This window comes from Pongo abelii, chromosome 10, assembly GCF_028885655.2.
Source record: "Pongo abelii isolate AG06213 chromosome 10, NHGRI_mPonAbe1-v2.0_pri, whole genome shotgun sequence".
NCBI lineage: Eukaryota > Metazoa > Chordata > Mammalia > Primates > Hominidae > Pongo > Pongo abelii.
In genome coordinates, this window is record NC_071995.2 from 122,575,139 (window position 1) to 122,597,705 (window position 22,567).

At 44.3% G+C, this 22,567-nt stretch overlaps 1 protein-coding gene, 1 long non-coding RNA gene and 1 pseudogene across 3 annotated transcripts in view; 1 reads left to right on the forward strand and 2 right to left on the reverse strand.

Moving 5' to 3' along the window:
• The first annotated feature begins 120 nt into the window (after nucleotides 1–120).
• ATP6V0A2 (ATPase H+ transporting V0 subunit a2) overlaps nucleotides 121–22,567 on the forward strand; it is a 45,093-nt gene continuing 22,646 nt past the window's right edge. Inside the window, exons 1-7 of one of the 2 annotated variants that reach the window (XM_003778155.4) lie at nucleotides 121–478; nucleotides 6,375–6,453; nucleotides 10,078–10,175; nucleotides 12,360–12,497; nucleotides 13,890–13,978; nucleotides 15,467–15,593; nucleotides 21,050–21,132. In XM_003778155.4, coding sequence (XP_003778203.2) covers nucleotides 362–478; nucleotides 6,375–6,453; nucleotides 10,078–10,175; nucleotides 12,360–12,497; nucleotides 13,890–13,978; nucleotides 15,467–15,593; nucleotides 21,050–21,132 — 731 coding nt within the window. In that variant the 5' untranslated portion in view covers nucleotides 121–361. The remainder of the gene's footprint in view (nucleotides 479–6,374; nucleotides 6,454–10,077; nucleotides 10,176–12,359; nucleotides 12,498–13,889; nucleotides 13,979–15,466; nucleotides 15,594–21,049; nucleotides 21,133–22,567) is intronic. The other variant, XM_054527693.2, reaches the window with a different exon arrangement.
• LOC129049258 (uncharacterized) overlaps nucleotides 1,210–22,567 on the reverse strand; it is a 33,769-nt gene continuing 12,411 nt past the window's right edge. Inside the window, exons 3-5 of the long non-coding RNA XR_008512195.1 lie at nucleotides 21,462–21,615; nucleotides 3,259–3,322; nucleotides 1,210–2,284 (exon numbers count right to left, since the gene is read on the reverse strand). This is a non-coding gene — a long non-coding RNA (uncharacterized LOC129049258). The remainder of the gene's footprint in view (nucleotides 2,285–3,258; nucleotides 3,323–21,461; nucleotides 21,616–22,567) is intronic.
• On the reverse strand, nucleotides 8,967–9,741 carry LOC112135807 (large ribosomal subunit protein eL27-like; annotated as a pseudogene).

Sequence of the window (22,567 nt, forward strand, 5' to 3'; positions counted from 1 at the left end):
AGCGCCAGCTGCAGTGGTCGTATCCGCCGGGTTCGCGCTGGTTGGCCCTGCCGCCACGGCGTGCGGCGGCAACCTTGGGCGCCCATTGGTCGGCCGGCGGGGGGAGCGGGACGCGGGGGCGGAACCGGAACCGGCGGTAGCTTGGGGGCGGGACCTCGCGGACTGCTGTGGCGGCAGCTGGAGCGGCGGCCGCGGTGGCAGAACCGGGGTGGCCGCTGCAACCTGGAGCCCCGTGGTGCGGGGCCGCGGCCAGGCCACAGGAAGAGCTCGAGGCCCGGGCCGCACCGGCTGAGTGTGCGGGCCCGCGCGGCTCGGAGCCGCCGCCGCCCGTCGAGCCCCTCCGGGCGCCGATCGGCCCGCCATGGGGTCCCTGTTCCGGAGCGAGACCATGTGCCTGGCGCAGCTCTTCCTGCAGTCGGGCACGGCCTACGAGTGCCTCAGCGCCCTGGGCGAGAAGGGCCTGGTCCAGTTCCGAGACGTGAGTGTCGCCTGGGAGACGCGGGCCGCACCTGCTCTCCTGGCGCCCCCCATCCCGCACATCGCTGGGGCCCTCCCGCTGGGAGCACCGAGGAAGGGCGCGCCCCGTCCCCATTGCCCAGACGGGGAAGATGACGCCCCAGCTCAGCGGCCAAAGCTTCCCGGAGCGCGGGGCTGACTCCAGGGTCGCCGGCGGTCTGTGTGGTCGGCGGCTGCTCTGCCCCAGTTAGTTAGGATCGCCTCTGTGTGGTCTTCATCAGCTTGGGGCACCGAGCTCAGCGGGAGAACAAATCCCACAAAGGCCTCTTGGAGTCCTTTTGGAACTTTACGGGGGTTAGGGGGGCACATTAACCAAATAAATAGGTCAACCAAAAAAGGTTTGCCATAAAGAAAAAACGGGGTGATGTGAAGGTGATTCGGGAGGTGCGTTTGAAGGGATAGTCGAGGAAGCCTCCCGGAGAAGGTGATATTTCAGCTGAGACCCAAATAGAAAGGAGCCAGCCGTGGGGAAGATCTGGGGAGAGGGTCCTTGTTGGAGGGAACAGGAGGAGCCCAGACAGAGCCTGAAATGGGAAAGAGCTGGATGTCATCTGCTTGAGGAGAGGGATTTTTGTCTGTTTTGGTCACTGATGCTTAATGCTGTACATACCATTGTGTATAAGGACTTAAGAACTCAGTCATTATTTGTCGAGTGGAAGCTGTCTCCCCAACAAGTAATAATAAACATTTGTTTGTCTGTCTGTCCATTTACTTGTTTATTGTTTGTCTCCACCAAGGGACTGTCAGCCTCTGAGAGTAAGTACCTTAACGCAGTCCTTGGCAGTCATTGGCATCGATAGGCATTTGTCGAATGAACAGACAAGCTTTTCTTGACTGCCCGCTATGTTCAGGCACTGTTTTTGGTGCTGGAGACTCGGTGGTGAGCAAGGCAGACACAGTCCCTGTGTTCCTGGAGCTTCCAGTGTGGGAGGAGACAGATTAAACACACTCTGATTATGAGCTGTGATAAGTGCTAAGAAGGCAAAGAACAGGGTGTGGAAGGGAGACCGTGAAGCAAGTACTTACTGACTGAATTGAAATCCAGTCAGGCGAACATTTTATTTCCTGGCCACCACTTTCATCTGACTGTTTCCCTTAATCTTCCTAAGGTGTCCTTAATTTCAAGAGGTATCAGCCCTACCCCAGATCTGATATCCGTTGATATCAGATATCTAATACCAGATCAGTCCCATAAGGCAGTTGCAAAGTCATGGAGAAACTCCTGAGTGACAGGCGAGGGTGCAGGTAAGATGCAGGGCGGGTCCTGCTTCCTGGAGCCACTTCTGCAGTTGTACCCATTCACCTGATGGATGCTGCGCTGATCTGTGAGTAGCACCCAAAACATTCAGGCAACAGCTGCAGGCGCAGCAGGCTCCTACTTTTGTAACAGGTAGATGTTTTCCTTCCGGTTAGTACTCAAGCCAAGACACTTATCACACTTCAGTCTTACAGGTTTGAGCAAACGTACTAATCACTACAAAGGTTCCAGTTTCAATAAGCACCACTACCTCCAGTCATAGAGTGTACCTGGGATCCTTTTCAACTGAATGTCAGTGAAAGGAGAAGAAAGTGCTGTTCATCTTTTTCCAGAAGGAAGTAAAACTAAGGTCGCTGCGATGAGTTCTTGTGTGGTGCTAGGTTTTCAGTGTGTCTTCAGCCTGAGTTTCCTACTGACTTTGTGGTGACCAGATGGGATCACTGTTAGTAACCCTTGCAAGGGAAAGGGGGGCAGGTGGTGACTTCCATGGTGACAGCTAGTGGGAAGTACCTGGAAAAGAAAGGTCATTCAGCTGATGGGGAGGACTCCCTGAAGGGAAAGTTCTCACTTTTGTTACAGTTCTCAGTCTAAGAACAGGTTTCCTCTTTAGTCCTTCAGCTGAAGTGGGAGTATCAATGGGTGTGAATATCAGAACAAACAGCACCAGGTCTTCTCTGCTGGTTTTACTAGGTTAAATGTGCCTTGAATTGAATCTACATTAAAATGTACCTTATTCCATTAGCCTTGAATTAGGGTACTGCCCTAAAAGGGAAAAAAACCCCAAAATTTATAAAAGAAACCACACAATAGAAAAGAAAAGTTAATATGTCTGGGCGTGGTGGCTCACGCCTATAATCCTGGCCAACATGGTGAAACCCTGTCTCTACTAAAAATACAAAAATTAGCTGGGCATGGTGGGGGTGTGTCTGTAGTCCTAGCTACTCTCAGAAGGCTGAGGCAGGAGAATCACTTGAACCCAGGAGGCAGAGGTTGCAGTGAGCTGAGATCGCGCCACTGCACTCTAGCCTGGCAACAGAGCGAGACTCCGTCTCAAAAAAAAAAACAAAAAAAAAAAGTTAATATATGTAAGCTGGTGATGGTGGTGTATGTATGTGAAATCCATGTTTGTATTATTGCCACAGAAATTTACCTCTTTATAAATAAAGATTCTACTATTTGTAGAAACATCATGTCCATTTAGAGTTAATCACTATTTGATATTGAAGGAAGAAAATGAAAGCTGAGAAGTAGTATCCTGTGACAGCTTTAGACACAGAACTTCCTTTCCAACAAGTTCCATAGAACTAGATTGTGTCTGAATCATTAGTAACTTGGAAGTGGGTACTTTTAGTTTGACCTCCAGAAACAAATGAGAAGGTGACAAACAGAAGTGAAATTAGAATTTTTACCTTTCTTCTGGTTCTTTTAAAAAAAATCCCCAAAAAATGAACAAGAACTGAGTCAAACACTGAGTAGACACTTACCAGATTGAGCAGTTTCATGTCAAGTTGTATCTTAACTGTTTCTTGAGAGTGCCCAGTACAAATCCTGGATGGAATAAAGATAAATTTCGTGTCTTAAATGGCTTTCAACATGAATGATATACTGTAAATTTTTAAAGTATGAAAGTAATAGATGATCAGTGTGAGAAATGTGGAAAACATAAGAATAGTAACATACCTTGCATGATCCCAACGCCTAGAAATTACCTTTAACTTTTTGGCTAATACTGGACAATCAACATTTCTCTAATAATGTATATGTACCCATATATATGTATTTTTATATAATTTGAACCACACTGAAAACATCCTAATCTGCTTTACACAGAAATCATGACTAACTTCCTAATTTTATTAAATATTCTTTTACAACTTTTTAAAATTGTTTTAAACTTTGTATTATAAGAAGTAGAGGGAAGAGTACAGTGTACCCCCATGTACCCATAAATGTAAACTTAGTTTTTTCTCACTTCCCAGACTAGATCATTTTGAAGCAAATCCAAGATATATAATTTAACTTTTCAACAAGTATCTCTAAGAGATGAATTTTTTTTTTTTTTTTTTTTGAGATGGAGTCTCATTCTGTTGCCCAGGATGGAGTGCAGTGGCACGATCTTGGCTCACTGCAACCTCTGCCTCCCACGTTCAAGTGATTCTCATGCCTCAGCCTCCTGAGCAGCTGAGATTACAGGCACACACCACCACGCCTGGCTAATTTTTGTATTTTTAGTAGAGACGGGCTTTCACCATGTTGGCCAGGCTGATCTCAAACTCCTGACCTCAAGTCATCCGCCCACCTCGGCCCCCCAGAGTGCTGGGATTACAAGCATGAGCCACCAGGCCTGGTCTAGAAGATAAAAAATTGTTACCAACATTGTACCTGAAAATTTAAATAACATTTCTTAATATAATATAATCAAATACCTGGTCATATATACACAACTTTATTGAGGTGTATGGTAGAGTTTACCCATGATTTTTAGAAAGTTTATGGAGGCCGGGTGCAGTGGCTCACACCTGTAATCCGGGCACTTTGGGAGGCTGAGGCGGCCAGATCACTTGAGCCCACCAGTTTGAGACCAGCCTGAGCAACATGGCGAAACCCCATCTCTACCCAAAATACAAAAATTAGCCGGGTGTGGTGGCATGTGCCTTTAATTCCAGCTACTCGAGAGGCTGAGGCAGGAGGATTGCTTGAACCTGGGAGGCGGAGGCTGCAGTGAGCCGAGATCGCGCCACTGGACTTCAGCCTAGGCGACAGTGAGACCTTGTCTCAAAAAAAAAAAAAAAAAAAGAGTTTATGGAGTCATGCATCCATTGCCACAATTGTTTTAGAACATTCCATCACCCCAGAAGATCCTTAATGCTCATTTACAGTTAATCCTTATTCCTACCCCCGCACCCCCAGCACCCACTAATCTGCTTGCTGCCTCTAGGGTTGTCTTTTCTGGACATTCCATGTAAGTGGAATCACACAGTATGTGGCTTCTTGTGTCTGGCTGCTTTCACTTAGTATGAAAGTCATCCAGGGTGGGCGTGGTGGCTCACGCCTGTAATCCCAGCATTTTGGGAGGCCGAGGTGGGTGAATCATCTGAGGTCAGGAGTTTTGAGACCAGCCTGGCCAACATGGTGAAACCCCGTCTGCTAAAAATACAAAATTTAGCTGGGCGTGGTGGCACTTGGCTGTAATCCCAGCTACTTGGGAAGCTGAGGCAGGAGAATCACTTGAACCTGGAAGGCGAAGGTTGCAGTGAGCCAAGATCCTGCCACTGCGTTCCAGCCTGGGCAACAGAGCGAAACTGTCTCAAAAAAAAAAGAAAGTCATCCCTGTTGTTGCATGCGTCAGTAGTTCATTCCTTTTTATTGCTAAGTAGCATTCCATTGTGTGGATATAGACTGTAATTTCTTTTCTTTTCTTTCTTTCTTTTTTTTTTTTTTTTGAGACAGGCTCTTGCTCTGTCACCCAGGCTAGAGTGCAGTGGTGTGATCACTGCTCACTGCAATCTCGACCTCCTGGGCTCGAGCAATCCTGCCACAGCCTTCTGAGCAACTGGGACCACAGGCGTGCACCACCAGGCCTGGCTAATTTTTTATTTTTTGTTGAGATGGTGTCTCACCATGTTGCCCAGGCTGGCCTCAAACTACTGGCCTCAAGTAGTCCTCCCACCTCAGCCTCCCAAATTGCTGGGATTATCAACGCGAGCTGCTGTCCTGGCTATAATTTCTTTAACTATGCTACTGTAATTTCTTGAACCAGTTTTCTATTGTTGGATTTTTGGGTTACATTTTTTCTTTTTCCCTGAGATTGATGTTGTCATAGATAGATTTTTATCTGTTTCCACAGCTTTTTCCTTAGGTTAAATTTTCTTCATGGGGTATTGCTGGGCAAATAATCATTTTCAGGATTTTTTCTTTTTTGAGACAGGGTCTCACTGTGTCACCTGGGCTGGATTGCAGTGGTGCGATCTCGGCTCCATCCAACCTCTGCCTCTCGGGCTCAAGCAATTCTCATGCCTCAGCCTTCCAAGTAGCTGGGATTACTCAGGTGCGCCACCATGCCCGGCTAATTTTTTTTTTTTTTTTGAGATAGTGTCTTGCCCTGTTGCCCAGGTTGGAGTGCAATGGCACGATCTTGGCTCACTGCAACCTCCGCCTCCCGGGTTCAAGCGATTTTTCCACCTCAGCCTCCCGAGTAGCTGGGATTACAGGTACCTGCCATCATGCTTGGCTAATTTTTGTGTTTTCGTAGAGGTGGGATTTCACCATGTTGGCCAGGCTGGTCTTGAACTCCTGACCTCAAGTGATCCGCCCGCCTCATCCTCCCAAAGTGCTGGGATTACAGGCGTGAGCTACTGCCCTGGCCTAATTTTTGTATTTTTAGCAGGGTTGGGGTTTCACTGTGTTGGCCCGGCTGGATTTTCAGGCTTTTTTGGTAACAGTTGACAAATTGCTCTCCAGAAAAGTTGTGTCAGTTTATAGTTTCATTCAATAGTATACAAGAGTGTACATCCCCCAAACTGTGGTGATGTTTTATTTTTTACATAAAAGTATTTTTAAATTTTAGAAATTTAAACCATATTTTTCATCCTTTTCTCAGCTCAACCAGAACATAAGTTCTTTCCAAAGAAAATTTGTTGGTGAGGTGAAGCGGTGTGAAGAGCTAGAGCGAATATTGGGTAAGTTTATTTTCTGATTTAATAACTTAAATAATTACCTTTATATAGGCAAACCTTGTTCGGTTTAAAAATATTGGAAAATATAGACAAGCAGAAAGGAAAAAAAATTGTATTCTCATTCAGAAGCAATCACGGTTATGTAGGCATGTATTATTTTTCTGTATTTTTTATTCATCTATAAAAGTAAAAATTTACAAACATAACGGCCTGGTTATTTTGTTGTTACCCTTGTTTTTTACTTAACAGTGCTTACTATACTATAACATCTTTTCGTGTCAGTAGACACAGATATTTACCGATCGTCGTTTTTGATGGCAGCGTACTATTTGATTGTATTAATATTAATGTGTGGTGGCTTATTTAACCGATCCCTTGTAGTTTATTATAACTTAAAAATATTGTACATGTTAATAAGTTACTTAATTTAAAATTTTATCAAGGAACAAGGGAGGTGGGAATGGCAGATAGATTGGTTGACAATAATTTCCTTTTTCTCAGGGCTTCCTTTGCCAGTGTGTTAGATCAGTGCTGATAACCATTTCAACTAAGTAGCCCAGGGCCACTTCTTTTATCTCTAAAATCTTTACCATCTTAGTCTGGTAGTAGTCATTATCAAATCAAGCCTTGAGGTTCTCACTGAAGTGGAGGGAAAGTGACAGTCAACTGAAGGACAAAGCTTGTTTTTTTTTTTTTTTTTTGAGATGGAGTCTTGCTTTGTCACCTAGGCTGGAGTGCAGTGGCATGATCTCAGCTCACTGCAGCTCCGCCTCCTGGATTCCAGCAATTCTCCTGCTTCAGCCGCCCTAGTAGCTGGCACTATAGGTGTGTGCCACCACATCCGGCTAATTTTTGTACTTTTAGTAGAGACGGGGTTTTACCATGTTGGCCAGGCTGGTCTTGAACTCCTTGTTAGGGAGAAACCTCCCCAAAAAAGCTTCTTGGTACTGCCAACACTTCCCCCAAACCTCTCCGTGCTGCCCACCCCTCCCCCTGAGCCCCTTTAACATTTCTAAGCCCTTATCTAGGCGCCCCTGAAGCCAGGAAACTTCACTTATCAGACCTTCCTGTGATAAGCAAAACACAATTACAAACCATCCGGACCACACAGGGAGGTTGTGGGAAGCCTAAACAAACTTTGCTTGCAGCCTCCTGTAAGTTCCTTCATCTAGCTGCTACCGTAAAGGTCACAAGGTGATACATGGCAAAGTTAACCAACAAACGACCCCAGGATCTCTCTCCCCCGTATAAACCCCTCATTTTGTAAGTTCAGGGCTGCCTCCTCTGTGGTGGAGCAGCCGGCAGGTTCAATAAACTTACTCGCCTGACTTTGGGTCTATTCTTCCTTTCTCTCGGCTGACCTTACACTACTGACCTCAGGTGATCTGCTGGCTTCGGCCTCCCAAAGGTCTGGGATTACAGGTGTGAGCCACCACGCCCAGCCTATTTTTTTTAAACTGGGGATTTTTAAGAGTAACAGGAAATTTTAGTCATCTGAAATCTAGTCCTATTCATATTGCTTGAGGTCCTAGTTATTTGTGTGGCTCATGTATGTTAGTGGCACCATATTCCTGTCTTTGCAACCTGGGCGAGTCATTACATAGATGGTGTATTCAGAATGAGGGTTTTAAAGGCAAGGCAAATGTGATAACACATTAGGTATATCCAGGACTTCCTGTAGCTTAAACTGTTTCAAAAGAATGCAGGGCTGGGCATGATGGCTCACGCCTGTAATTCCAGCACTTTGGGAGGCCATGGTGGGAGGATCACTTGAGTCCAGGAGTTTGAGACCAGTCTGGGCAACATACTGAGACCCTGTCTCCACAAAAAATAAAATTAGCCAGGCATGGTGACATGTGCCTGTAGTCTTAGCTACTCGGGAGGCTGAGGTGGGAGAATTGCTTGAGCCCAGGAGTTTGAGGTTATTGTGGGCCAGGATGACACACCACTGTACTCCAGCCTGGGCAGCAGAGTATGACCCCATAAGAATGCAGACTTAAAACAGTGAAAAAAGGACCTCTCAAGGAAATTTATGTGCGCCAGGCATGGTGGTGCACATGCCTATAGTCTCAGTTACTCTGAAGGTAGAGGCGGGAGGCTGTCTTGAGCCCAGGAGTTCAAGGCCAGCCTGGGCAACATAGTGAGACCCCTGTCTCTTAAAAAAAAAAAAAAAGAATAAATTGAAATATAAATTGATTAAAACAATTTGCATTCATTTCTAGAAACCTCTTAGACCCAGTGCTTCCTTTGCTATCTTGGTAAGACAGTTTCTTTTCTTTTTCTTTTTGTTTTTCCTCCTTACTTCTTTACCTGCCTCTGTCCCTCTGTAAACCAGTTAGTAACACTTCTAAATATTAGGCCTGATAATGACTAACAGATATTGTGACTTTTAGCCTAAGGAAAGGAATGCTTCATGGAATTGAAAACATAAACCAAATAAAGTAGTTAATTTTGGCTGGTGTACTATTAGTTTCATGAATCTAGGTTTTTTTTTTAGTGACTGAAACAAAAAACATCTAAAACCACAGCTTCTGGAAGAACCGCTTGTTCTTGCCAGTCTTGTTCCACTCTTTGAACTTGACTTTGGCCTCCCATTGGGCCTTGCATTTAAGAGCAGGGTCTCTGAAAACCTGATGGTTTTGTCCAAGGGGATCGCCACAGGGTACTCTGTGGGCATGAGGTCATTATAGTTATAAACCTTCACAAAAGACTTGACCTTTGACCTCTTGGCAATCTTCTTGCCCATGGCAGCTGTCACTGTGGGAATAATGGTCTTTTTTAGCCACCAGAGCGTGGCTGCAGGTGTGGTCTGAGGTGCCATCATCAGTTTTCTTCATGAGGATTGGCTTTGTGTCCAGAGTAGTGTCCGGCCACGACTGGCACCATTTTCCCAGGTTTCATGAACTTGCCCATTTCTAGGGCCGCCCTGACACTCGCCCCCGAGGCTGCCAGTGGCAGCAATTGCAAGACCCAGCCAGGCTTTTGAATCTGGTTTTTAACTTCAGTGGTGAAGCAGTGCAGGTTGTCCTCAGCCACAGCCTCAGGGCTGACTGGGAGCTGCAAGAGAGCCTGGCTCTTGGTGCCGGGTGGGTTTCCTGGCAGTGGTTGTGATTTTCTTGTTGGACTGATGGATGCCCTTTTCTTTCTGAGGGCATCTGCGAGAAGTCATGTTGCCAGCTCCCGTAGGGGCTATTGTAGGTCTATCACTTGGGTAATTCCTGCACTTCCAAGTGCGCCCCTAACCTCTGCTTCATTCTGCCGATGTGGAGATGGCTGTGACTCAAAAGTTCTTTAACTAGAATATTAGAAATGAAAAAAATGGGGTGGAATTTCAGAAAAGGTTTATCCAGGTTGTTGTTCATTCTATTTATTTATTTTTTAAGTCACTAAGAAATAGAAGAGGTTGTTGTTTATTTTGTCACTGCATGCAGATCTCTCTAGGCAGCATTATTTTTGGAAACAAGGTTGCAAAAAGTGACCAGTAAGTCAGTTGGAACAAGCAAGATTTTTGTGCATTTAGACATTGATTTTTAGATGGCTTGGGAAACGTTGGGCTTTAAAATGTTTCTGACTGAAATGTATTATAGTACGTTTTAGTATCTAATTGTTTAACTTTTATTTTCACAGTGTATTTGGTACAGGAAATTAATAGAGCTGATATTCCCCTTCCTGAAGGAGAGGCCAGCCCTCCTGCACCACCCCTGAAACAGGTTCTAGAAATGCAGGTAACTTGCTTCTGACGAAGCTGGTTGCAGCCATTGATCTCAGGGGCTGCTTACTTACTTATTTGATGTTGTCTAATGCTTTTCTGCCTTTCTTCTCAAAACCATGGAAGATGGTGATCTCTCTAGGCAGAGAGATTAAAGACCGCTATTATGATTAACCCTCAGTAATAGATTATCTGTATTAAACTTTAACAGTAATTCAGTTTTCTTTTACAGTGTAAGGCATATGCTTCCTTTCCAGGTGGTAGTGAACAGAGGCAACAAGAATCAGGCCATCAAGCCTGGTTCATGATCCTGTTTCAGAAAGCTCATCCCAGGGTCACCCATGCCTTAGCTGCCTCTTCTTGTGCAAGGAATTGAGGCTTCGGTGGTGTGCCTTCACAGTCCTCCCACATTTACCCTGGCCCTTCCCCTCTAAATTTTGGAAGCTGGTATGCAGTCTGCGGGTTGTCTCGGGTGGGCAGCAAGCAGCGTTCTGTCACCGTGAGTTACCTGGCTGGTGTGCTGGGGATACTTGTGTCCCCGGTGAGAACACTCACCTGTGCTGTTTATTAGTATCCTCCGTGAATTCATTCCTCACCCCGTGGAGTAGGCCGGAGCTCTTGATAACTCTTCTAAAACAATTATCATTGTGTAACTGAAGCCATTCAGTTGCGGGCTCCTCTGTTTGTTTATCTGGGAGGAAGTCTTTCATTACTTGGTGCAGGAGACTCCGGAGAGAACTCTCCAACCAGATGAGTAACAGCAGTCATCTGGCTTGGCCTGTTCGATGGGTCGCTTGTGATGTAATTACAAACATAGTGATGACTGTGTACAGCGCTTGTAAGGCAAAGCAGAAGTAGTGAATGTAGTATGTTAAGTGATTTGTTTGAATACAAGTTTTCATTGACTCAATGATTTGCTTTACAGATTTTTGCTTCTGTTATTTTAATACTTGTGTTTTTAAGGATGTTTAGTATGTAACTAATTATTAAAGATTCTCATGAATTTTTTTTTTTTTGAGACAGAGCTTGCTCTGTCGCCCAGGCTAGAGTGCGTGCAGTGGTGCGATCTCGGCTCACTGCAGCCTCTGCCTCCCAGGTTCAAGCAATTCTCCTGCCTCAGCCTCCCAAGTAGCTGGGATTATAGGCACGTGCCACCATGCCCGGCTAATTTTTGCATTTTTAGTAGAGACGGGGTTTACCATCTTGGCCAGGCTGGTCTTGAACTCCCGACCTCATGATCCACCCGCCTTGGCCTCCCAAAGTGCTGGGATTACAGGCGTGAGCCACCACACCTGGCTGATTGTCGTGAATTTTTATCCTCAATTAATTGTGTAAATGTGAGTGCATAGAAACTCATATGCTAGAGACTAGGAAAATAAGTTAGAAAACATTATCTAAATATATTCTGTGTTGCAAAAAAAGGAAATGTAGACTTAAAGAGGAAGAGTCTTTGATGCGTGATATGAATAAGCAGACAAAGGAAATCCGAGAAATGACAGCACCCGTGGTTAGAGACGAGGGCCAGTCTTGGGGGTCTCATGCTCATCACAGCCTCCGGAATGTTTTAGCTCATATGTGGCGTGAACTTCACAGAAATTACCTGAATTAATATGAAACAATAAATGCGCCTATTTATTTATTTACTTTGAGAAGGAGTCTTGCTCTGTCACCCAGGCTGGAGTGCAGTGACATGATCTTGGCTCACTGCAACCTCCATCTCCTGGGTTCACGTGATTCTCCTGCCTCAGCTTCCTGAGTAGCTGGGATTACAGGCACATGCCACCATGCCCAGATAATTTTTTTGTATTTTTAGTAGAGACAGGGAGGCCGAGGCGGGTGGATTACCTGAGGTCAGGAGTTCAAGACCAGCCTGGCCAACATGGTGAAACCTCGTCTCTACTAAAAATACAAAAAAAATTAGCTGGGCGTGGTGGGGCACACCTGTAGTCCCAGCTACTCGGGAAGGCTGAGGCAGGAGAAACGCTTGAACCCAGGAGGTGGAGGTTGCAGTGAGCCGAGATCGTGCCACTGCACTCCAGCCTGGGCGACAGAGGGAGACTCCATCTCAAAAAAAAAAAAGAAAGAAAAAAACAAAACAAAACAAAAAAACCCCACTGTTTTTGGTATACTGCATGAAGATTATTGGAATCACACTTGGAACTAATTACTACCCTCTTAAGTAACCATTATTTTGTTTTAGGAGCAGTTGCAGAAGCTCGAGGTTGAACTGAGAGAAGTCACTAAGAACAAGGAGAAACTGAGGAAAAACTTGCTGGAACTGATAGAGTACACTCACATGCTGAGAGTGACAAAGACCTTTGTGAAACGCAACGTTGAGGTACTGAACAGCTCGTGAGGAAATACAATTCTTTTATAAAAATCTCATTCCCATAGGCTGTGTATTTTGCTGTTAGTTCATATAGATACATTGCTTCTTTTAAGAGATTAAATTTATTTATTTATTTATTTATTTAATTTTATGTTTTGTTTTGAGACGGAATTTTGCTGTTGTTGCCCAGGCTAGAGTGCAGTGGCACAATCTCAGCTCACTGCACCCTCCGCCTTCCAGGTTCAAGAGATTGTCCTGCCTCAGCTTCTCGAGTAGCTGGGATTACAGGTGCCCACCACCATGCCTGTAATTTTTTGTATTTTTAGTAGAGATGGGGTTTCACCATGTTGGCCAGGCTGGTATCAAACTCCTGACCCAGTTGATCCTCCTTCCTCGGCCTCCCAAAGTGCTGGGAATACAGGCGTGAGCCACCGCGCCCAGACTTAAGAGATTAAATTTAAACCTTGGTTATATTTTTCAGTTGGATAATATGACTTTAAATAAAGTTTTAAGAGCCATTTCCTGTGTTGGTTGTTTTTAGCAATTACAATACTAAATATTTATAAGGTGGTTTAGTTTGTGGTTGAAAAAAATTTTTATGAGCATGGGAAAAAAATTGAATGAAGGTTGTTGAACTCTAAAATTTACTTTTTCCAAATTGCTAAGTAAAGGAAGTAAAAGAATAATCTATAATTTCTAAGACTAGGTCAGACGTAGTGGCTTACACCTGTAATCCCAGCACTTTGGGAGGCCAAAGCCGGAGGATGGCTTGAGCCCAGGAGTTCAAGACCAGCCTGAACATAGTGAGAATTAATATGAGACCTTGTCTATACAAAAAATAAAAAATTTGCTGAGCATGGTGGTGCAAACTTGTAGTCCCAGCTACCAAGGAAGCTGAGGTGAGAGGATCATTTGAGCCCAGAAGTTTGAGGCTGCAGTGAGCTATGATTGCACCACTGCACTCCAGCCTGGGCAACAGAGCGAGACCCTGTACCCTGTATCTAAAAAAAAAAAAAAGAAAAAAAATTATAAGGATAAAGAGTAGTCCATGTAGTAGCACCTTATGGAGCTAAGTATAGAAGAGACAAGTGCATCTGTTCCAAACTTAGTTTCACTTGATATAATAGTGACCTTTGATAAAGTTACTCTATCTTGGATGAAGGCAATGAACTAAATTATAACTGTCTTTTATGTAAATGTCTTCAAATGGCTTACAAATAAAGGATGGGGAAGTTATCTTTTCATTTATGAGGATTGAGTTATAGCTCTAAGTTACCTTAGAAGTCTTTGCACCCAGATCTAAGTAGTTAGTTAGGATGCGCTATAAACTTGTTCGAAAATTTGACATGAGAAATAGTCACTTTTAATGAGACACACTTGGTTTCATATGTTTATTTCTAGTTTGAACCCACTTATGAAGAATTCCCTTCCTTAGAGAGCGATTCTTTGTTGGATTACAGCTGTATGCAGAGGCTGGGAGCAAAACTGGGGTAGGTGACAAGGCCTGGGGTGTCAGGCTTCATACTGCCCTTCTTGTAAAAGGCAGTTGAGCTCCATAGAAGGGATGAATGGAGACCATTTTAAAGCCTAGGGTTGAATGAAACATAGTGAATATTTGTTTAAGAAACACTGTACTTCTGTATTTGTTGAGCTGAATTACTCAGCTGTATTGACTTTTTTACTCAATACAATGGAAATTTCTTTTGGTATAATGAGCTGGAAAGAAACAACATTTATGTGATTCAGTGTTACTTCTATAAGCCTAAAACAATTGGTCATTCAGGCATCAACTCCTGTCTAGTAGAAACTTGGTGGCTAAACCGAGTTGGTTAGTTTTTTTATTAATCATACTTTAAAGATCTCCTGCTGCTGTTTATTCTTGCTGCCTACTGAAACTAGTGGTAATTTGTTTCCTCATGCGATTTGTGATTTTTAAAATTATTATGAACTCATATTTCACAGTTCCTGATCTGAAGGAATTCAGTGACATTTAGTTTGAGGATGTTTTCCTCCAGAGAGAATTTGTTTTGACATTTGTCAGGTACCTGGGAGTGCTCTGTCAACCTGGAATCATTTATATTTTTCTCAGCATTGGGATTTTTTGTTGATTTGTTTTTTGACTGTGCCAGGAATGTGAATTTAAGCCTCAAACCTGAGTGAATTTTAACCTGTGGTTATAAATTCTTAGGGAAGACTTCTCCCTCCATCTAGAACCAAAACGGAAATAAACAAGTTTACATGCAGGCTCCAGGCTCCTTTGCAAGGTAGATTTTTTTTCTGGTCCATCCCTTCACTGAAGGTGTAGCTCTTTGTGCATGGAGCAGTCCCAGCTGGAGAGGGGAGTCAGTTGTATCTGCTCACCTTATCTAGACCCAGTGCCTGGCTCCTGCATCCCATGCTGGCCTTAAACTCAAGGTCTTAAGGTACGGGGTTCAGTGTAATCATCAGGACAGCTGTGAGGTCCTGTTTTCCCTTTGGATTCCAAGAATTTCTCTCTCTTTTTTTTTTTTTGAGGCAGAGTCTTGTTCTGTTGCCCAGGCTAGAGTGCAGTGGCCCTCTAGCAACCTCCGCCTCCCGGGTTCAAGCGATTCTCCTGCCTCAGCCTCCCGAGTAGCTGGGATTACGGGTGCCTGCCACCACGCCCGGCTAATTTTTGTATTTTTAGTAGGGTTTCAGCATCTTGGACAGGCTGGTTTTGAACTCCTGACCTTGTGATCCACCCGCCTTGGCCTCCCAAAGTGCTGGGATTACAGGCATGAGCCACTGCGCCTGGCCAAGAATTTTTTATTACAAGCTCATCTCTACCTTTAAAAAGAAGTTTCAAAAATATTCTGCCCAGCACCTGAGATGTTTTGCAGTTGGAGGGCTCTCAGGATGTCTTCACCACTTGGTAGAAATGAAGTCTTCATCAGTCTTAATGTAGTTTGATAACATTTATTGCTTTCAGTTGACTACAGGTTGACTTTATTGTCTCACAGATTTGTGTCTGGCCTAATTAACCAAGGAAAAGTGGAAGCATTTGAAAAAATGTTGTGGAGAGTCTGCAAAGGGTACACCATTGTGTCCTATGCAGAACTGGATGAATCCCTCGAAGACCCTGAAACAGTGAGTAAATGTCACCATCACCTTTTAGCAATGATGGACTAACAGCAGAGTTGGAGATATGGTAGAAAGAATGTTTTTCTCCTGAACCATTTGATAATAAGTTGTTAACCTGATGCCTTATCTCCTCAACCATGTGTAGTGTGTATAGTTTCTGAAATCAGGGACATTGTCTTATATTGCCATCACCTGACCATCAGTCAGGAAATGAATGTAGATACATTACTATGTCCTGAGCCTTGAATCTCATTCAGGTTTCACCAGTTGTCCTAGTATTGTCAAAACAAAGAATGTAATTTAGCATCGCGTGTTGGATTTAGTTGTCATGTCTCTCTCTTTTTTTAAGCTTTTTTTTCTTTTTTTCTTGAGGAGATGGGGTCTTGCTGTGTTGCCCAGGCTTGTCTCAAACTCCTGGCCTCAAGCAATCCTCCCACTTAGGCCTCTCAAAGCCTCCCAAAGTGTTGGGATTACAGGTGTGAGCCTCCTCACCTGGCTTTTTTTTTTTTTTTTTTAACTTTTTATTTTTGGTAGAGATGGGGATCTTACTATGCTGCCCAGACTGGTCTTGAGCCATCCTCCTGCCTTGGCCTCCCAAAGTGTTGGGGTTACAGGCATGAGCCACCATGCCAGGCCTATCCTGTCTTTCTGATCTCCTTCATTCTGGGACAGTTTCTCAGACTTTCCTTGGCTTTTGTGACCTTGACATTTTAAAATACTGCAAGTTTTTTTGGTAGCATGTCTCTGGGTTTGGGTTTCTCAGGTGTCTTCTCATGATTCGACTCAGGTCACGTGTCTCTGGCAGGAGCGTTGCTGAAGTGAGGCTGCGTTCTTCTCATTGTGCCGTCAGGTGCCACACATTTCTGTTTGCTCCATTACCAGTCGTGGTCGCTCTGATCACTTGATTAAGGCACTTCTCTTTAGACTTCGCTGTGAAGTTACTCTTTTTTTGTGTTTGAAACTGTAAATATCCCATTCTTCATCAGGTTTTCAGCTTCCTTGTTTATTTCCTATTTTATTTGATGGGTTCCTGTGGCTTTAATTATTTATTTTGATATTCACATTCTCCTAGATTTGGCCAGTTGGAATCCATTCAGGCTAGCTTTCATGTCCATTTTACATGTTCCCATCACTTTTTGAGCACTTGTTTGTACAACAGGATGTCCAGATGCATGTTGCATTCCTCTCACACAGCTCTGGAATCAACTGTTTCTTCAAGGAGGCTGTTTTTTTTTTTTTTTTTTTGAGTGCAAATCTTGGTATTTTGAAACCAAGATGTGGCTTCTGGGTGTGCCCATTGTTACTGAGGGGTTGCTTTTCCTTGGCTGTGTCAGAGTAGCTTGGGGACACACACAAAAGCACATACACATGTACATTTACAGCTGTGGGCCAGTTACTCTCCCCCAACCCCATCCATCCCCATGTACATACCTAACAGCTGTGGGGCTGAATAGTTCAGAAGGGAGGGTAGAGGCAGTGGGGAGAGACAGAGTCAGAATCACCCTTAGGATATCTGTTTTTTAAACTTCAAAGTAAAAATAACTGTTGCTTTAAATGAGGATGAACTGCTGATCTACTAAAGGTGGAAAAGGAACTTGGTTTTCTTAATTTTGAGGAAAGGTTGTTATTTTTTTTCTAGGTTGGCCTCAGGAATTTTGGCTGTAAGATTAATATACATCTCATAGCAGTTTTGACACATAAAGAGAAATTTGGCTGTGATTGATTGATTGATTGATTTTTACTTTTTTAGATGGAGTCTCACTCACCCTGTCGCCCAGGCTGGAGTGCAGTGGCATGATCTCAGCTTACTGCAATCTCTGCCTCCAGGGTTCAAGCAATTCTCCTGTCTCAGCCTCCCGAGTAGCTGGGACTATATAGGCGTGGACCACCACATCTGGCGAATTTTTTTATTTTTAGTAGAGACAGGGTTTCACCATATTGAAACACCATCAGGAGTTAGGTCTTGAACTCCTGACCTCAGGTGATCCATCCGCCTTGGCCTCTCAAAGTGCTGGGATTACAGGCATGAGCCACCGCGCCCAGCCTGTGATTTATTTTTGGTTTTCTAAAATGAAAATCTAATCCGTTTGAAATCTAATCAGTTAAGCCCTTCATTAACCACACACTTGTAATATTTTCTACTTTTTTGTGGCTTTTGTAACTGCCAGTGACCATCTGTTAATTATCCTTCAGTTGTGACCTTGATGACTTTTCTGTTTCAAGCTGATGATTAAAACTAAGATCAAAACTGTTCTGAAGTAGCATTTACATATTTTTTGAGTTTTTTCTTTATTAAGAGAAAGTATCAGTAATTCTCATGCAGAGCATTTACTCAAGTTAAACTTTTTTTTTAATAGAATTTGTAAGTTCTCTTGTGCCTCTGCAACCTCCACCTCCCGGGTTCAAGTGATTCTCCTGCCTCAGCCTCCCGAGTAGCTGGGACTACAGGTGCCTGCCACCACTCCTGGCTAATTTTTGTATTTTTAATGGAGACGGGATTTTACCATGTTGGCTAGGCTGGCCTTGAACTCCTGACCTCAAGCAATTGCCCGCCTTGGTCTCTCAAAGTGCTGGGATTATAGGCGTGAGCCACCATGCCTGGCCTCTTATGCCAAATTTTTATGGAATATGTTAAAGGGCAGTAAACATCTGTGAAGGAATAGAGAGAATGGATAGATGTATATCTTGAAAATACAATCCCTGTCCCCATGGTTATAAAGAAAATGCATGTCCAATATAGAAAATTGGGAACAATGTAGAAAACAAGAAGAAAAAGAAGTCCCTCGCAGTCTCCTATTCTGAGCCACTGTTAACGTGCCAAGTGTGTTCTCTCAGTCTTTTTCTGGGTAAGATAGGGGTATTTTATCTGGTAACTTTTACTCAGGTTCTAGGATTTGTTTACAGTGTCGGGTTTACTGTCTTTTGGGTTCAATGTCTGACCCTCTTGAAGTCATTACAGACCTTGGAGGCTATTTTTAGCCATTTTCCCCCATTGGTGTTTCTAAGTACTGACCATTCTTTCTGCATCAAAGCTAGATGTGGGCGCTTTCTTTGGTTGTGTAGATTGTGTTTTTCTGTTGTGTGTGGCATTTCTTCTGCCTTGTGCCTTAAGTGGTTGTGTTCCTTGACATACTACTGTGTTGCCCAGGCTGGTCTTGAACTCCTGGGCTCAAATGATCCTCCTGCCTTGGCCCCCTGAAGTGTTGGGATTACCATTCCCAGCCTCTTTTTCCTGGTTCTAACTCTTTTCTGACAGTGTGACGTCAGCTTCCATTATCTTCAGTGTGTCTAGTGGGTTGCTCAGTTAACTGACTTATTTATTTATTGTATTCATTCTCCCAGCCACATCCTCCATCTCCTCCTCCTGCCATCCCCTCCCTCCCACCACCGCCTGCCTATGCTATGCTGTAGCTCCCCAGTCTGTGCTCCTGTTCCCTGGGCCCAGGGCTCAATTTTTGGACAGCTTCTCTCTTCTTTCTGCCTTTAGAGATCTCACATAATTTTATGATTTTAAATACCATGCCCCAAATGTATATATCCCTAGCTTGGATCTGTCCCCAGAATACTAGACTTTTATGTCTGTCTACTCCGTATCTCCTTTTAAGTATCTGGAAGACCGTTTCTGCTTTTGCCTAAAACTGAACATCTGATCTTCCCAGACCTGCCCTTCCAGACCCATTGATCTCACTGCGCAGGCTGAAAGCCCTGGGCTTCTCCCCACTCTTCTGTTTCTTGCGTCTCTCTTGAATCCCTGAGCAGATCTGGTGGCCATGTCTTCTAAATAGAGAGTCCGGCCGCCTCTCCTTGCTCTGCCTCCGTCCTGGTCCAGGTCTCGTCCCACACCTGCCTCGCCTGGCTGGGCCCCTGCTCCTGCCTCTGTCTTAGCCTGGTCTCTTCTCCTGGCATCCAGAATGATCTGCAGGAAGCCACAGTCAGATCATTTCATTCCTGTACTCAAGACCCTCCAGGGGCTTCCTGTTTTCCTCAGCAAAAGCCCTGTGGAGCCGCACAATGGGCCTGTGGCCCTCGTCATTTCTCTGAGCTGTGTTACTACGTCCCTGCCCGGTGGTGCTGGCCTCCTCGAGTCTCCTGACTGTGCTTCTGTGTGTACTCCTCTGCTTGGAAGTCTCTTCTCCCAGTGGCCATGGGGCTCGCGTCCTCACCTCCTGCATTTTTTTTTCCATTTACCCTAACTTGAAGCTCACCTGCACATCTTTATGCTCAGATGTCACCTTCTCGGGGAGGTCTTCCTTACCCATCCTATGTGAGATCACAGTGCCCAAGCCCACCCTCCCTCCCTACCACCTCCTCATCCTGCGTCTGTTCTTTATAGCACTTACCTCTACCTGGCGTACTTTCTTTGTTTCTTTTGCTGTCAAGTTGAATATAAGTTTAAGTTCCCTTCCCCTCCCAGGTCAGGGATTTTTGTCAGTTTTCTTCACTGCTGTATCCCTAGCACCTATAATAGTGCCTATTCAGTTTTTATAGAATTCTGTTTTGTTGGATACTTGTAAATACAGGGTGATTCTTATTATTTACAGTAGTTATGCTTCATAAAGTCACTGAGGGCTGAGCCCAGTGGCTCATGCCTGTAATCTCAGCAGTTTCAGAGGCCGAGGCAGGTGGATCACCTGAGGTCAGGAGTTTGAGACCAGCCTGACCAACAAGGAGAAACCCCCCGTCTCTACTAAAAATACAAAAATTAGCCGAGTGTGGTGGCGCATGCCTGTAATCCCAACTACTCGGGAGGCGGAGGCACGAGAATTGCTTGAACCCAGGAAGTGGAGGTTGCAGTGGGCTGAGATTGTGCCATTGCATTCCAGCCTGGGCAAAAAGAGAGAGTCTCTGTTTCAAAAAAAAAAAAAAAAAGTTACTGAAATCTCTGAATTATCAACTATGGAAAAACTCACTGCTCCTAGGGGAAGTACAGGAGTTGAGTCCTTTACATTGAGCTCCCAGCCAGCAGCTCTGTGACTCGAGCCTGAACAAAGTGTCCCTAACACACGCCACATCTCCGTCAGGCACATCACAGCCGTCTTGTGCTCAGGACACCAGACTGTACCTCAGCCCTACACTTGGGGCTGTTTATACCGTGAAATCACCAAAAAAAGCACAGAAGTGTGAAAAACATGATACCAAACAGACTCTGAAAAGGACACTTGGTGATAGTCTGAGAGCAGAGATGGGAAGGGAGGGCCTCACCTTGTTGGACTTTGCCTGGGAACGTGGGTGTCGGGTGCCTAAAATTTTTGGCTGCTCTGCCCATGACTGGAAGCGCTCCGTGGATTGGTTTGGGGCTGTTATTACAAGTAGGTGAATTTGTGATTACAGAATCCTCAAATAAGGAGGATTGACTGTATTGAATGAGTGAATGAATGAACGCTTTGACAGTGTTTGAGCTGCCGAAGTTGTAGAAGTTTATACACACAGAAGTAACACTTATCCTTATTCATTCTTTGTAGGGGGAAGTCATAAAATGGTATGTCTTTTTAATATCCTTTTGGGGAGAGCAGATTGGCCACAAGGTTAAGAAGATATGTGATTGGTAAGAAAAAGAAACATTTCATTTCATTTATGTCTTTATATTCAGTCACCTCTAGTTTTCCTTCAACACCCCTCTGGAGTTAGAAATAGAGTGGATGCTAGTTTTTGTTATTTGATTTCTTTGCTGCACTGCCAAGTTCTTAAACATTTAATTTGTCATCTCTCTTACCAATGCATTACTTAAAATAATTTAAAAGTAGAGACTGTGTTAATAATATTCCTAGAATTGACTTTTTTCCTTGGGGATCAGGGCTTCAGATTGGTTGAAAAAGGAATGAAGTTTTTGTATGTTGTGACTTCATGTTGCTTTGAGCTACCCATCGGGCTTACCTGTCATCACTGAGCATGTGGCATCTCTTCTGTCCTGGGTACCCCGGGGCAGGGGTGTGGCGTGTGGTGAGGAGGGGGCACTCAGGGGCCTGTCTGGATGCAGAGCCTCCCTGTGTTGCTCTCTCACTGGACTCACTTGGACAAGTTTCTTCATCTGTAAAAGGGGAGAGTGATTGCTTTCTTATAGGTCTTTTAGGACTAAATGAGATGATCAGGTAAAAGACGTTAGTTCGGCGTAAGCCATCAGTAATTTTGAGTTGTGGTACAACAATAATCTGTGACTTATTCCTGTCAGCAAATGGGAACATAAGCAAAAGCCAGACAAAGTCAGAAAACTCAAAAGAACACCACTTTGCTTTCTTCCACCCACGGAGAACTCAGCTTGACTTGTTTCTTGCAGGGTGGAGGGGGGGTTTGGGCATTTTCTGTTTACTAGAACTTGGTTCTCAATTGGTGGAATAGAAAGTAATTTCAGGTGTCACCTGGATAAACCTTTTATTTTCATAGATAGATATTTGTTTTACTGCAGATTAAAAAACTATACCCAGCTCAGCAAACCCATGATTTCACAGATATTGTTGCTTAGGATAAGGCTAGAATAGGTATTTAATTTTTCAAAGGCAGAACTTAAAGAAAAATAAAGGTATGGTGTTAACATATGAAGGTGGTCCAGGAATGGCTGCAGTTTGGGGACACAGCTCGGCATTCCCCCATGCAGTCTGGGCGCCTAGTGGCCGAGTGGCCCTGAGAGGAGCCAGGGAGACTGCGGACCCTGTCAAAGGCAATTGCTAGGAAGCCAGAGCTCTTTTCTCCTTTTGTTTTCGTGTGGGTGAGTGTGTGTGTGTGTGTATGTGTGTCTGTCTGTCTGTCTTTGTGTTTGTGTTTAAACCTGTTCAGTGATTCCCACCCCAAGGATATTGTTGAATTTTAGGAAGCTGGAATTGGGAATGAGCTGCCAGGAATCATTGAGGGCAGGAGTGGAATTTGGATCCAAGAGGGAGTTTGCTAAATTTGTCTCACTCAGCAGGTGCTTGTTGAGCATCTGTATGCACAGCCCGACCAAGGGCAGATGACTGCATCTGCACCCGTGTCTCCCAAACGGCTGC